Below are 15,951 nucleotides of genomic sequence, written 5' to 3'. Positions count from 1 at the left end.
ATGCCAAGCAAAAAAGAAAAAGATTGTGAAATATCCCATATGCATACTTGATGCGATGGCACATTTTTATTAAGTTTTGTTTACAAATGCTTTAAATTTTATTTGCTGACATTCGCATGGATTTAGCTTTGAAAAGTTTATAGAAAAAAACTGCTCATCCTACGTGGAGTCAGGCTGATTTTCCGTCTTATTATTATACCCTGCAACAATACTGACCAAATTATGTTTGCCTACTATACAACAATAATAGTTATAATTAAACTAATAAAAAGAAAAATAATGAATGGAGCATACCGTAATGTGGCCCTGCAATATTTGAGTGTCCAGCATTCGAATTTGTTGGCATAATTAAAACTAGTAATAATTGATAATATAGATAGTATAGTATATACATATATTGCTTATAGCTCTGATGGACGGATGCATCTCTTTTTCATATTTAAGAGCCAAGCTGTTGCATAGATATTTTTGAAGCTAATCTTAAGAGCTGCTAACACATTATTATGAAATTACAGGGTATTACCCAGTCATTGGCAATCATTTGTTTTGTTAGCCTTTTACAAACGTTTTATTGCCGCTGATTGGAAGATTTAATTACCGCCAGAGGAAATGATTTATTGATTGAAGTTGTGCAGAGGCATTTGAAAAAAATGCACGAATATAAAAAATTGTTTTTAAAAATGCATACAAAATATTCTTTTTATATGTACAGAATAATTTGACTTAAAAACATGTAAAAAAAAAAATCATGTTTTTATATTAAGCATAATTTTACATCGACTCAATGCAATTATTATTTATATTTGATTTCCATGGGCAGGCAAAAACGTTGTAATCAGTCGTGTGATGTGTGAGTACGTGGAACTTCAGGACTAAAGACTTAAAGACTATGTTTTAGTAAATATACTATTTGAAATATCTCGTCAGCTCGTACGTATTTATGATACAAACACTAAATTAAACATACACAAAGTGTGCATTTAACTCTGTTTGAAAATCAATTCAAATCTTCAGCTTGTTGGTTTTGGGCTCTTATGCAAGCAGTTAAATATGCAAAGACTTAGGAAGACACGACAGCAGAATATTTGTATGGAGAGGTCAAGGGTTAGGGGTAGTCTCGCTTATATTTTGTTTACTGCTTCTGCCATAAGTGCTTTTTAAGCTGACTAAATAATCGATGATACTCTTTATGTCAGTCTGCAAGTTTTGAAACATTTTTGTTGATTGCGAAATTTGTTGTTGCCAACAAGCACAAATCACAAACATGGTCGGGACAACGGCGCCCAAGAGCCCAACAAAGTTTTCGGCGGGGAAAGGGGAGGGCAGCAATGCATACAGCTGTATTGACATGATAAACAAAATTGAATATTCTTCTTACAGAGCACTAGCAGTATAATTACTTTGATAAGGAATATGTATAATAAAGTTGTAAAAGCACCAAAATTTAGGCATGTTAAAAAAAAAAGCATAACCAAAATAAGCATAACTAAATGATAATAACAATGCATGCTTATGCAGGGTGCTTTAATCCTTCCATAGCCAAAAATTGGCACAAGTCCCCCTCGTTTTTAGTTCCCATAGACTCCTTGGCTTCCGTCCCGTTGTTGTTGGTGTTGCTTTCTGGCGCAGTCCAAAAATAAAATCGGCTCTACTGCGGGCGGTCAGCCCCATAAAGCGCATAAAATTAAATAAAAATAGTATAAAAAATCCTTTTAAGCACGCAACGCTTCTCGGCAACTTTCCCCATGCTTTCGCTTCTCTGAGTCGCAAACGCTTTTGGGACTTTCGTCGATGCAGCAACTCAATAAAAATAAAAAAAAAAACCGCAAATATGCTCAAGATTTTGCAGACCACGCGTTGCGGCCAATACTTCACTTTCCTCTTGTTTTCCATCTTTTTGCTGGCCCTTTTAAAGCTTCACCTCTCCCCTTTGTCTTGGCAATGTCGTGTTTTTGTTGTTAACGTTGTTTTCAAGCTTTGTCTGCTTTAGTTTAACTTTGGAATATTATCGTTCGTAACCTTTTTTGTGAGCATGACAGACGTAAAGCGGATTATACTTAAAGGATTCCGCTTTACTTATTATTTATTTATTTATATATATATATATTTTTTGTTTGTAGCCGAATCAATTTATGAAATTGCTCAAAATACAAAGCTTTATAAGACTTTTGTGCTTTTTTGATATAAATAGAAATATGTATTTATTATTTAATAGCATTTAAGTAATTATTGAAATATCATTATTATTACTTTTGCTTGTTTTTAACTTTTCTACACGAAAAACGCATTTGCCTTGAAATTTTTGGATCCTGAACTACTTTCAATGTTTTGGTTTTTGCTTTTCTTACCTAACCTATCCGCAAACTCCATTAGTCTGCAAATTCTTGATAAAGTTGGTGGCGGATTTGTCGGTTTTGTTTAGACTTTATTTTGTTAGTTTATCAGATAACTGTTTAATGCAACTTTGTATACATTTTTTTTGAGGTGAAGAGAAGGAGATTAAGCTAAAAGTTCGCTGTCTATGCTCCTCTTGTGCCGCTATTTAGGCCCGTTCGCTGTCGAAAAATTGATTTATTTTCCATGTTTTTACTGTTGCGTCTAGCTTTGCCGCTTTTCACATATATATTTTTTGCATATGCTTCAGATTTGTTTGTTTAGCCTTTAAAGTTTTCACAACCCTTGACTTAGTGAACTAAAAATTTACATTGCAAGCGGCTTATGAAAATGTCCTCAACTTTCGACATGTTCAATAGCCGCACAAAATGCGTATCTGCTTTTAACTACTCTCGAGGACGCGACACCAAAAAACAAAAATTGATTTCTTGCTAACAGGGCGGTTGCGCAATATTTGCGCATTTATCTTCATTTTCGCATTGTTTTCTTATTTGTTCGCCAAGCTTTTATGTTGCCCTTTTTTTACGCGTTTTCCGTTAATGTGCATTGCGGTTGTTTACGATTCCATGCCACCTTTTTGCACCCATCCCCCTGTTTGGCCAAAAGCCGCTGATCTGATTTCCGTTTCCGTTCACCTGTACACAGAACACACACACACATATATACGCATAGCACCCCCAGTGTTTAATGTCTCCCGCTGTCTTTGCGGAGTGTCGCCTGCTCAAAACAGAATATTGTAGTTTATATTTCATAGCACACCTTATTCTTAACTCGACTAAGGGATACCCTAGAGTCAAAGCGACAAGTGAAAAGAGATGAATACATTCCTAAAAGTTCAATTTTAACCAGCCCTTTGTTCAATTAGATCTATTATATGCATATTATTTACATATTATATACATATTTTATACATATTATTCAATATTATATTCAAATTTTGACACCATCTTTAGGCTCAGCCATCAGTTTGTTTCCCATATACCCTATTTGTTTTGTTATATCTATATTTCCTTATCTTATTTTTTCTCATTTTGTGTTACACGTGTGTGGACCATTTAAATGGGAGTATAAAGTATAAAGCGTATACCAAGCCAGAGGTTTCAGGCACTTATTTTCAATTTAAGAAATGCAAATACACATAAGCAGATTATGTTGATGAGCAGCAGCTTAGTATTGCCAAATGCATGCTCATAAATGTGTGTGTGTGTGTGTGTGTGTGTTTACAATTTAATTTCCTGCTCATATGGAATTTTCGGTATGTTTATATTTTATTTAATAAATACTAAGCTTTTGATTAAAACTGTTTGTGCTAGAAGTAGGCTTTTTTTCAAAGAATTCTTATTGACTAATCAGGAAATTTTAAAAAATTGCTATTGAGTCTAGCTTATTTTCTTTCTCTTAAATTTGCATTGCCTACTTAGGAGCTTTTTGTATTCCTGCTGTAAAAAAATGTCTATTTGCGAAAAAAAAAACACAAGTTTAAACAGCTGTCAAAGTCAATGGTAAACTTTTCTGTCTGCGGTCGCTATTTGTTGTTGTCAATTTTATTTATATCGATAAATAATTCATAAATTGGTCGTGTGAGAGAAAGAGAGAGAGAGGGGGACACAGACACACACAAAGTTACATGTGTCGTCAATGCCATGCCATATTGAACCAAATATAAAAGCATTAAAATAAATCCGAAAAATCCTGCCACACAAAAAACACACGCACACACACATACAGCCTGACAACGCCATGAAAGCCACAGAGAAAGAGAAACAGGCGACATGCGACCGCATTTCAAATTAGCACACACCAAACGAATCTTTCGCAAATACACACACACAGTAGCACGCACACACAGTATGTATATACATGTATTTTGTATTTAAAGCCAGATCGCAAAGTCAAAAAATGCCGCCACAAGGCGCATAAATACAAATATGTATAACGCAATATAATAAACGTCAGAAGCAGTCCACAAAAAAACTACGCGGTCAACTGTGTGTGCTGAAGGGTAAAATCTTAACCAGGCCAACATGCATACACCCACACACCCACACACCCGCACACACACACTCAGCTAAAGGGTGGATTCTGTGATAGCGTTGTGATAACCCTTTTTAACTTTTTGGCTTATACTCTGTGGCGAGCATTGCCAAAACTGAAGTGTACATAAATACATGCACGCAAATATTTATACACAAGCATATTGCGTACTTTGTGCGACTTTATGGAGTTAACCAATTTAAATCCAATTTGGCTGACATGACATTGTCAGTGAAGGCAGCAATCACAACGGACTATTCCATTAAGCTAAGCTAAAGCTAAAAATCGGGCGAGAATTTTCTGATTATAAAACCCCCAAAAAGCAGATAAATTATTTTGTATTTTGAGTCAAAAGTGTTTCATCTCTATCAAATGAAAATCATACTTGTTTATCATAGCTCGAACACTTGATGTTGGCTTATTAATTCCTTTCTGGGGTATATATAAATATATATGGAAATATATATTCCTGAGCTGCTTTAAAAGCCCTGCAAATATATATTTGTTGATAAAACTTTACTTAGATTCGTCTCTTCTCTAATTCGATATCAAAATTAAAAATACCATTGAGAGTATGTATAGAAATACATTAAGAAAGGATGTTCATCAGCCGAAGATCAATTATATCAGAAGATATTTAATAGAGTACTGGGAATCTTTACTAGATACAAATACTCAAAATAATAATCTTTTTTAACCATTTCGTAAAAGAAATTGAATATCAAAAGCCAACGGACCTCCAACAGCAAATCGGGGCTGATGAAAAATTAGCATGTAGGCGTTGCTTTACTCCTCGTTGGGGCAGTCAGTCGACAACATTTTATAAATAAACTCGCAGCTAGGGCTTATGCTCATTAGTTCTGCACAGGGCGGACTGTCACATGGCGCCATTCTATCAGCTGCCATTCAAGGATAAAGGCTGAGGAACTGTTTCAAGAATGCCAGCACATGACAGAGTATGGTGCAGAAATATAACATAAATATGCCGGAGAAATAACTTAATGATGGTGATATTAAGCATGATGGACTCTGACGACCTGTGTACAACTGAATTATATATTTTAAATATAAATATCTTTTATTAATTTTTAAAGAGTAGGCTATATTCATTCCCTCACTTCGGTTTCAAGCAAAAAAAAAAATATTCCACAGCACCTTTATAAATAAAAAAACACTCTGATTTCAAAGAAACTTCAATTTCATGGTATTTGCCAGAATTGTAAATACCAGCCATATGTACATATTTATATATTTTCAAAAGAGTACTTTAAACTTTATAATTGACAATGACGGGCAAAAGGATTTGCGGAGCAGTGCCAACCCACACAGAACTTTTAAATAAAAGCAATACGAGACCTTTAGTAATTAGTTCCGAACGATTTAATGCCATGTTCGCCAGGTCCGGTAAGAGCCAAATACTAAACGAGTCTATAAAGGAGGAGTATCGCTATAAGCAATATCTGAAAGAAGGCAACGATGCCCTTTGCAAATGTTTCCCAGTCAAAACAACCCCATCGCCAGAAGAGGAGGACCAAGCCAATTTTTATGAGATGAAGAGAAAAGTTTTAGAAGGTAGCAGAAAACAAGAATTACATGAACAACAGCTACGCAATGAACGCATTGTGAAAGCAAATAAGATACTAGAAAGCCTAAAGCCCTCTCAAAGAACTCTGCGCCAGGCACAGATCGAGAGCGATTTGATCTATCAGCGGCAATATAATGAAGCCCTCAATAAGGAGATATCTGAAAATATCCGGCAACAGGAGCGCCTAGATGGACATCAGTGTCCGGAAAGATTGATACCCTTTTGCAATTTCACAGAGCAGCAGCTTAAGGCTCAGCAGCAGGAAAAATCGGTCACCGTGCGCAGGCGATTCCTCAAGGATCTCGAAGAGCGGCAACAACGCAAATTAGCTGAAAAGGAACAAGAGATCTACGAGGGAATTATCGAGCGTGAGCAGTACAAGTGCCTGCAAAAGAAAGAGGAGCAGGCAGCCAAAGAGCTGGCAGAAAATAAACGCGAGTTTTGCCGTCGTGCCTATCGGGAATCGCTCAAGGATAAGGCCGAGATCAAGAAACGTAAGTTCTGCTAATGATTTCAAAAGGTCGTGCTAATTGCCACAAAACCTACTAATAGACGAACGCATCTGTGAGCAGATTGAGGATCGCGTCATTTGCGTAGATGTCACGAAACGCCGTTACCTGGAGGCGCGGTCCAACAAGGCATTCAAAACGATGCACACGAGGGATATGTCCGAACGTGATGCATTGGCTAAGCAGATCTGCCTCATGGAGCCAGCGAACACTCGAAAAACCCAGGAATTGCAGGAAGAGCTTGAAAAGCGTTATGAGGTAGAGATAGAGATGGATGAAGCCCGACGTCAATGTCAGAAGGAGGAATTGTCCAACCAGCGTCGTGCCTACGAATTGGAAGAGCGCAGGCAGGCTGAAGGGCGCCGCCAACGGGATGCGGAGATTCGTCGATTTGACATAGCTGAACGCTTAAAGAACCAGGAAGCCAATAAACGATTCAATTCCACAGAAAAAAGGCGCAAAGATAAGGCAGCTGCTGACCTACGTGACCAACTCCACTGCCAGCGGGACGAGTTCCAGAAGCAACGTAAAGATCAGCAATTGCGCATCTCTGCTTGCCAACCCGATCTCTATTTGCAACAGGACGTGGAGTTTTACTACCAGGCGCTTAAGGTGATTTCCGAGGCGCATGAGAATGGACGACCCACACACCCATTGGTGAAGGCAGTGGAAACTTACCGACGCGACAACCAGATAGACACGATTCCCGAAAGTCGTACAACACGTAGATGCAAGATACGCGACTATTGCTGGACAGGCTACCACTCCAAGGCGGATTTGGCATACAAAAAGTACGAACAGCGGGAAACATGTCGAAAAGACCAGGCGACGGCTCAGCATCAGATTTTGATAAACTGCATTAAAATTAATAAAATAGCTGCCGAGAAACGACCATGTAAAGCCCCCGTTCCGGAGAACCCTGTCAAGTGCTTTCAACGTCGCGGCATGCCTGCCATCGAAAGTGTGGATTCCTTCGATTGTGGAAGCAATGTCTGCTACGCAGATGATCCTCAGCCTGGTTCATGCCCAAGCGCCTTGGAGGTTACGAGGACATGTGATACAAATCTAGAATCGATAAGACCTGATGCTGCACCCTATATAAGTGACATATGTCCGGGTTCCATTGAGCGTAAAGTTCTACCGAATACATCAAAAGCTAAGCTTAAGCACCATCATGGACAGACGGGCTCAGATAAGGATTCAGAATCATTAATTCATTCGAAACGGACTACACAAGCCCTCGAATCGAATCACTCGGGAACAATTAGAAAAATGCATCAAACTAAAAATCACAAAGGACCACCCAAACAACCCAATCGACCTAGTATTTGGCGTTAAAATTGGTTTTATAATTGGAGTGCGTTATCGAAACCTATATCTTATGATTTGATTTCATTGATTTTAATTAATTCGATAATTATGTATGAATGCATTCAATTAATTTCAACTTTTATATATTTTAAGTAGTTGAGCAACATAAGTGTATTTGAATGGTTAAAGTGATATAAGATATATAAATCTGACACAATTTTCGTTTTTCAATTATTATCGATTATCAATATAATTATAAACAAGAGGTTCTAGTCGGGAGCTCACGACTAGGGGATACCCTGAACCCTCTTCTTCCAACATCAAATGCATATATATATTCTATTTTAGAAGCTATATGTCAAGTTTGGTGACTCTAGCTCTTATTATTTACCAAAATTGCCCAAAAAACAGGACATCGATTGCTTGGAAACGGAGCAAGTTATCGATTATCGGAAACAAACTCGATCTGCGCGGGAGCTAGGAGCATCTACATCTAAAATTTCAAGTCTCTAGCTCTTATAGGTTCTGAGATCCTTGCGTTCATACATACGGACGGACGGACGGACAGACAGACGGACATGGCTAGATCGACTCGGCTATTGATGCTGATCAAGAATATATATACTTTATGGGGTCGGAGATGCTTCCTTCTGCCTGTTACATACATTTGGATTTTGCACAAATACAATATACCCTTGTACCTATTTTTAATGGGTTCAGGGTATAAAAATATATATATATATATATATATATATGTATTTACATATATGTTGGTATACTCAGGGAAGTTCGAGTGCTTCCACGTCGGGAATAAACAAGAGTTGAACATAAAGACAAAGTTATAAATTCCAAACGGATTAAATTCGATGTGCATTGTGAAAAAGGTGTACACGTCAAACCTTTGTAGAAGTGAGTGAAAGACTGTGGTTAGTTTAACAATGGGTAGGCCAGGCTGTACCCTTGCACTTCACTATCCATTTGCTAATTAGTTAAAACTCAGTCAATGATCTAATCGTTCATAGTTTCTAGAGCTAGGAATACTTATTGAATATTGATAAAAAGGATATAATCTTTTAGGTAACAGACAGTAGGGGTTATCTTCGATCTTCTTGATCGACATCAACAGCCCAGTTGACTAAGCCGTATCTAGCCAACATATATAAACATTCTAGTATCGGGAAATGTAATTGATAGGGGATTTACACGTTTCTCCTTCTATGGAACGCGCAGAATAAGCTTGTCTTAAAATAGCGTTCGTTTTCGATTTCCAACGCATGCTGAATTCTTTTAGCATGATCAAATCATAGAAATACCTAAAGAATAGCCCTTATTGGCCCTCTCGTGTGTTGGTAGTTGCTTTTATGACCATTTCATGGAGCTTGGGAGCGAGCGATGGCTCTTGTCGTGGGTCTCCTGTTATCCTTCAGGGATTGTAGCTGTTATGTTCCAAAGGGGCACTTCCTTTTGTTGTTTAGAGCCGAACATGGGCATCGTACACGCTCTAGCGTGTACTTTTCTTGCCCCATCTAGCTTCTGATATATGCAATTGAATGGGAAGCCTAGCATTTCTGAGGCTATTTGGCAACTTTAAATCCTTTTGTTGGAGTGGAGGTCGGTTGTTCTTTAATTGTCATAGGTGGGCTAACACTGTTTGGCTCTCTTGCATTTAGCAAGTTTTTCTTTGGGGCATCGGATTATCATCCTTGTTCTGCTTGAGCATACGCATTTAATAGACGCCTGGCTTATAGGTAGATGAGAAAATGTTTACTTCAGAATAATATATTACTTAGTAGAAGGCTATTGCTTTCACTTCTAGAATAAGCAGAATCATAATAAATACATAAATACATACAACATACTTATAATTCAAGAGAAATCCACAAGCTTTCCATTTATACAATCCACGAATATCCCAACTTCATTCTTATACAATAATATACATGTAATACATAAACAATTAATAATGAAGCTGAATAAAGTTTGTTTTGCCCAGCCCGGCCATGTGAAATTCATAAAGAGTCGCAAGGCTTTCCCCGTGGTAGTCAGTGCCAAGCGCTTTGATGCCATAATGGACAGGTCCCGCATGGAAAAAAAGCATGCAGCCCTGGCCGCAGAGGAAGAAGAGAAACGTTACATGAATTACCTGAAGGAAGGCAGTGATTGGCTGTGCAGCCGTTTTACAAAGATGTCGCACCAGGACTTGGATAAGGAAAAGCAGGCGAAACTTGATCAGGAACTGAAGGAAGCTGCAATCAGGGAAAAGCAGGTTAAATATGAGGATGATTTGAACCGGAAAAAACGCATCTTTCGGGCTAATCGAATATTGGAGAACATGAAGGAGAACCAAAGAGCATTGCACCGTGCAGTGGTCGAGAGTGAAGTGATATATCAAAGAAAATACAACGAGGCTGTTGACCGTGAAATTGCCGAAGACGCTCGGCGTCAGAAGCGTCTGGAAGATGAGATCTGCCCAGAAGTCTTGATACCACTCTCCAATATAACAGAGGAGCAGCTTAAAGCTCAGGAAAAGGCGAAGGCGATGATTATGCGCGCCGAATTCCTAAAGGACTGCAAAGAGAGACGCGAGAGGAAATTAGCCGAAAAAGAGCAAGAGGAATGCGATGTTCTCATCGAGCGTGCGCAGTACCAATGCCTGTACGAGAAGGAACAGAAGGAAGCCAAGGAGCGGGCCGAAAAGAAGCGCGAATTTTGCCGTCGTGCCTATAAAGATGCGCTCAAGGAAAAGGCAGCGATCAAAGAATGTAAGTTAACAGCGAACAACTATTCTGATAATAATCACCCAATCAACCACCAGACGAACGCATATGCGATAAAATTACCGATCGCATCATCTGTGCTGATGTGACTAGACGCCGCACTCTGGACACGCGCTACAATAAAGATTTTAAGGCGAATTTAGCGAAGAGAATACGCGATCGGGAGAATCGGGCTATACAAATCTGCCGCCTCCATCAGGAAAACAAACGCCAGGCCCAGGATCATGAGAGGCAAGTAGGGGAGCAATATGATACAGAGGTGCTGATGGACGAGGGGCGTCGCCAATGTGAGATAAATGAGCTGTCAAGGCAGCGTCGTGCCTACGAGCTGGAAGAACGCAGGCAGGCTGAGAAGCGACGTGAACGGGATGCAGAGATTCGCCGCTTTCAAGTTGCTAATCGACTCAAGAACATGGAGACCAACAGAAGATTCTGTGCAACGCAGAAACGTCATAAGGATCAAGCAACTGCCAATTTACGGGGCATACTCTTTGGTCAACGGGATGATTTCTTGGAACGACGTCAGCGGGAGCTAATGCAGATATCTTCTTGCCAAGCGGATCCTTACATAAAAGAGGACGCGATGTTCTTTGATGATGCGCTCAAGGCAGTTGTGCATGCGCGCAAAACGGGACGTCCTGTTTTCCCGATGGCTAAGGCTGTGGAGATCTACACACGCAAGAACCAAATCGATAAGGTTCCCGAGAGTCGTATGGTGGGCAGGAGCAGAATACGCGACTATTGCTGGCCTGGATACCATTCCAAGGCTGATTTGGCGTACAAAACTTACGCTCAAAGGGAAAAGTGCCGCGAGGATCTGCAGTATGAACGCAATCAGATATTTGACAAGTGTATAAAAATCACTAAAATTGCTGCCGAAGAGCAGCCGTATAAAAAGTGCGAGCTGGAGTGTCCCATGAAGTGCTTTCAGCATCGCGGCATGCCTGCCGTCGAAAGTATCGATTCCTTTGAATGTGGAAGCAATGTCTGCTACGAGGAGGATCTTCAGCCTGGTCAGTGTCCAATTGCTATGCAGGTTGCGGAAAATTGTGACGAGAGTCTTCGATCGAATAGGTCGGCAGATTCAATAGAGGCACATTGGAGCTCTCCGGACTTAAAAGAAAGCCCATTAAGTAGCGCAAGCTCGATGAAAACTTTAGGTGGAGTTCATCGATGCAGTTCAAATGAAAAATTCAGCAAAACAGCCGATCGTAAGCGTATTTGGCGTTAAAATTCTAGGATCTAATCAGCGAAATGTAATGAGCTAGCTTACAATGATTATGCTTAGTTTCTATAGTTTGAGCGAGTCGCCCTATTAATAATTGTCAATTGAAAGAATTTGTCAAATAACTGTTCTAAGAAGTTGCGAGAATATAGTAAATTTAGAGCAAAAGATAATGCATTTTTACCTTCTCAGACGCCGTATCAAAAAACTGCGTTTCGGAATTTACCACTGCATATATTTTAAATAGAATGTGGCAAAGCTGAAATGTTAGCTAAAGCAACTAACAATATTTTTAGAGGATAATGTGTTTAAGCTAACACTATTCGGAGCTGACGGGTACATTGTAAGGTGGCAGCGCTTAAATGTTGCTGTTTAATATTTGACAACAGAAACTAGAGCAGCCAATAAATTTGCTTGATAATAAAGTTGCTGTTTGACACACAGATAAGAATTAGAGAATATGAATCTACATAGTAGCCTATACATTCCATAATAACGAAAACAAACAAAAAAAAAAACAATCAAACAAACAAAGAAACAACAAATACAAACAACAGACACCCACACAGACAGGCATCACAGTTCGTACACTTCTTCTGCACATCGATAGAATTTCGCGGTACCGAACACGTTAAATAATAATAAAATGCTGAGGCTGAAGTTCAACAAGGCGTGCATTGCGCAACCCGGCCACACGAAGTTCATCAATAATCGCACGCTTCAACCTGTTGTGGTGTCGGCGAAGCGCTTTGATGACATCATGTCCAGGTCAACTATAGCACAGAAGCAAGCAGCTCTGGCTGCGGAAGAGGAAGAGCGTCGCTACATGACATACCTCAAGGAGGGTAGCGATTGGGTATGCAAGCGCTTCACGAACACGGGTAATATCTCGTTCGACGAGGAGAGGCAAGCAAAACTTGATCAGGAACTGCACGAGGCTACAATCAGAGAGAGGCAAGCTCTGCTCGAGCACGAGCAAATGCGCGTGAAGCGCGTCATGCGCGCTAACCGAATACTGGAGAACATGAAGCCGGGTCAACGAGGTCTGCAACAAGCCGTGATTGAGAGCGAAATGTGCTATCAGCGAAAGTTCAATGAAGCCCTCAATCGTGGAATTGCTGAAGAGGCTCGAAAGCAGCGGCGTTTCGATGAAGAACAGTGTCCAGAGCTTTTGATACCTTTTTGCAATGTCACTGAGGAGGAGGAAAAAGCACGTGAAGCGGCGAAAGCGGTCGAGTTACGTGCCTATTTATTAAAAGATCTGGAAGAGAGGCGACTGCAAAGATTGGCCAAAAAGAAGCAGGAGGATTACGACGTAATTATCGAGCGCGCACAGTACAAGCTTCTGCACGAGAAGGAAAAAAAGGAAGCCAAGGAGCGCGCTGAAAAAAATCGCGAGTTTTACCGTCGTGCCTACCAAGATGCTCTCAAAGAGAAGGCCGAGATAGCCAAATGTAAGTTCATGCAGCTAAGCTTAATACAAATGAAACTGATTACCACAAACCTCTTCCATAGACGAGAGCATGTGTAGTGAGATCGACGATCGAGTCCTTTGTGTTGATCTCGTAAAGCGTCGCAAGCTAGACGCCCAGTACGGTAAAAAAATCAAAGAGCTGCGTGACAAGCGAATACTCAAGAAGGAGGCGTGCGCCGTGCAGCTATGCTACCAGGCACAGGCGGAAAAGCGATTGGCTCAATCGCATCAAGTCCGGGTTATCAATCAACATGATGAACAGATTAAGTTGGACGAGGAACTACGCCAGTGTAAGTTAAATGAATTGTCCCAGCAGCGTCGTGCATACGAGCTGGAGGACCGCAAACGGGAAGAGCTGCAACGCCAGCGAGATGCGGAGATTCGTCGTTTCAAAGTTGCTGAACGATTCAAGATCGAGGAAGCCAACAAAGACTTCAATGCTGCCCAGAAGCGGAAAATGGATGAAGCGACTGCAAACCTGCGGGACATACTTTTTGGCCAGCGGGACGAGTTCCTAGAAAAACGTAAACAGGAACAAATGCGTCTATCTGCTTGCCAAGGAGATCCTTATCTGCAAGAAGATGTTTTGTTTTTCGATGATGCGGTTACGGCGATTAAGGATGCGCGTAAGTTGGGACGTCCTGTTTTCCCAATTGCCAAGGCTGTGGAGCTCTACCGACGCAGCAACCAGATTGATGAGGTGCCTGAGGGTCGAATGGTGGGCAGGAGCAGAATACGAGACTTTTGCTGGCCAGGATACTACTCCAAGGCGGATTTGGCGTACAAAAAGTACGAGCATCGGGAACAATGCCGCCAGGAACAGCAAAGGGATCGCAATCAGATCTTTGCCAATTGCATTAAAATCACCAAAATGGCTACCGAAGAGCAGCCGTACAAAAAGTGCCCTACGGGGGGCGTCATCAAGTGTTACCAACATCGCGGCCTTCCTGTCGTCACCAGCATCGATTCCTTCGATCGTGCTAGCAATGTATTTCACGAGGAAGATCCTCTGCCTGGGGGCAATCCAACTGCTATGCAGCCTGCAAAGTCGGATAAATTTTCTCAGCAAAATAGTGCGCTCTTGCCAAAGCAGAGTAGTGGGCAGGAAAACTCCAAAGGATCCAAACAAGTTTCCTTACATTCTAATATTTCTAAGCAGCTTTCGATCCAAAAGCTCGTTTGCAATCCAAATCGTTCGGGTTCATCGAGGGCAACAGCTGGGGCTACCCAATTAAGTCAAAAGACATGCAATAGAAAACCACTTAATTCAACTCAAACATGTTATTCTTGACTCTAAGGACTTGAACATTCCAGGTCTTTTGAATTAAATCATTACTGCAATTACTGGATACTCAAAGATGCTACAAATATGCATCAAAGCAGCAGGCCAAGAATAGCTTGTTCTTTTTCATAGCATATCAGTTAACTGATATGCAGAATCACATAAAGAAGGCGAAATTCATAACTTTCATAGTTTGAATTTCGTTTCTTAATGGTGCTCTGTACTTGAAATGCGATTCATATTTTAAATTATTTAAAATGCAATTGCCATAATGTAACTAAAAATTGAGATAGTTTCTCAGTATTGTGAATAAAGAACTTATTTTGAAAGCAAGTCGTTTACTGGAGGAGAGAGTTTAAGTACTGATGACTTATCAAATATAACTATCTAAGAGTTCAAAGACTTTAACTTAGGCACCATTTAAGAATTAGATACTAATCTCTTTACAAAAACTTGGCTTTGGCTATGGTCGCCGTACAGTTTTCCCAATGCAAAGGCACATTTTGTATTAACAAAAGCAGCATCCAGTCTGTCGACCTCAAAGTAGCCGGGGAAAAAAAAACCGAAATGAAAATAAAGCAGGACAGATTCAAGTGCTTGGTGCTGCTTCTTTGGTGCCTGGTGACGGCGAATGCTCTGGATGGATGGTTGTGCCATTTTGTGGGAATTGCAAATTAGCGTGGATTGCGCACTTTGCCAAAGCGACAACGAGAACATAAACGAATGGGTTGGTAATATGGGAACGTGGCAACGGGAAGGGGAGTCAGAGCGGGCAACACGCGGTAAGAAATCGGCCAGACAAACACAAACACGAACAGAAACAGAAGCAGAAGCAGACAGTGAGACAGGTGAGAAAACACTTGACTCACGTGCTATACACCTGCACGAATGCGCCAGGTGTGGCATTAGCAGCTGTTGACACACATCTTATGGCGGCGCACAACATGTCGCATAAGTATTTTAATTAAGCATCAAGGGGACGCTCAAAAACACTGCCTCGAGTTGCACGCGACGAGTCGCGTTTTAATTAAGATCCACTAAACTAAGACAGCCATCTGAGGAGGCAGAGGGGCAAGTCTAGGGAGGAGGGGGAGTCGGAGGGGTGTGGACAGAACTTGAGATGCGCTGGGAAAACGGAAAGTTTCCATTTAAGCTAAACTCGCAACTGAAATTTAATTTACTTTGGCAAAAACTTGCGGCAGCAGCTGCTGCAACACCAGCGAAAAACCAGCCCGCCATATTTTTGTATGTATTACTCATACGCCCAGTGTGAGCGAGCGTGTGTGTGTGTGTGTGTGTGTACGACCAGACACAGTGACGGCATGGCAATAATGCTGGCCTGAAATATCAGTTTCCACGC

At 40.6% G+C, this 15,951-nt stretch overlaps 3 protein-coding genes across 3 annotated transcripts; all 3 read left to right on the top strand.

The window, feature by feature from the left end:
- The first annotated feature begins 5,579 nt into the window (after positions 1-5,579).
- LOC115758086 (trichohyalin-like) lies at positions 5,580-8,023 on the top strand. Its single transcript, XM_030698600.1, has 2 exons — positions 5,580-6,507; positions 6,566-8,023. Exons 1-2 carry the CDS (start codon positions 5,715-5,717, stop codon positions 7,858-7,860), a joined length of 2,088 nt encoding a protein of 695 aa, XP_030554460.1. The 5' UTR covers positions 5,580-5,714; the 3' UTR covers positions 7,861-8,023.
- A 1,649-nt stretch (positions 8,024-9,672) lies between these two features.
- On the top strand, positions 9,673-11,987 carry LOC115758028 (axoneme-associated protein mst101(2)-like). The gene is made up of 2 exons (XM_030698537.1): positions 9,673-10,595; positions 10,649-11,987. Exons 1-2 carry the CDS (start codon positions 9,797-9,799, stop codon positions 11,839-11,841), a joined length of 1,992 nt encoding a protein of 663 aa, XP_030554397.1. The 5' UTR covers positions 9,673-9,796; the 3' UTR covers positions 11,842-11,987.
- A 336-nt stretch (positions 11,988-12,323) lies between these two features.
- Positions 12,324-14,895, top strand: LOC115758029 (trichohyalin-like). The gene is made up of 2 exons (XM_030698538.1): positions 12,324-13,289; positions 13,351-14,895. The coding sequence occupies exons 1-2, from the start codon at positions 12,482-12,484 to the stop codon at positions 14,598-14,600; spliced, it is 2,058 nt and encodes a 685-aa protein (XP_030554398.1). The 5' UTR covers positions 12,324-12,481; the 3' UTR covers positions 14,601-14,895.
- The last annotated feature ends 1,056 nt before the right edge of the window (positions 14,896-15,951 follow it).

The sequence above is a fragment of the Drosophila novamexicana genome, unplaced genomic scaffold (genome assembly GCF_003285875.2).
Source record: "Drosophila novamexicana strain 15010-1031.04,08,12 unplaced genomic scaffold, DnovRS2.1 tig00000121-arrow-pilon, whole genome shotgun sequence".
NCBI lineage: Eukaryota > Metazoa > Arthropoda > Insecta > Diptera > Drosophilidae > Drosophila > Drosophila novamexicana.
Note: the sequence above shows the minus strand (reverse complement) of the source record. Positions and strands in the feature narration are given on the sequence as shown.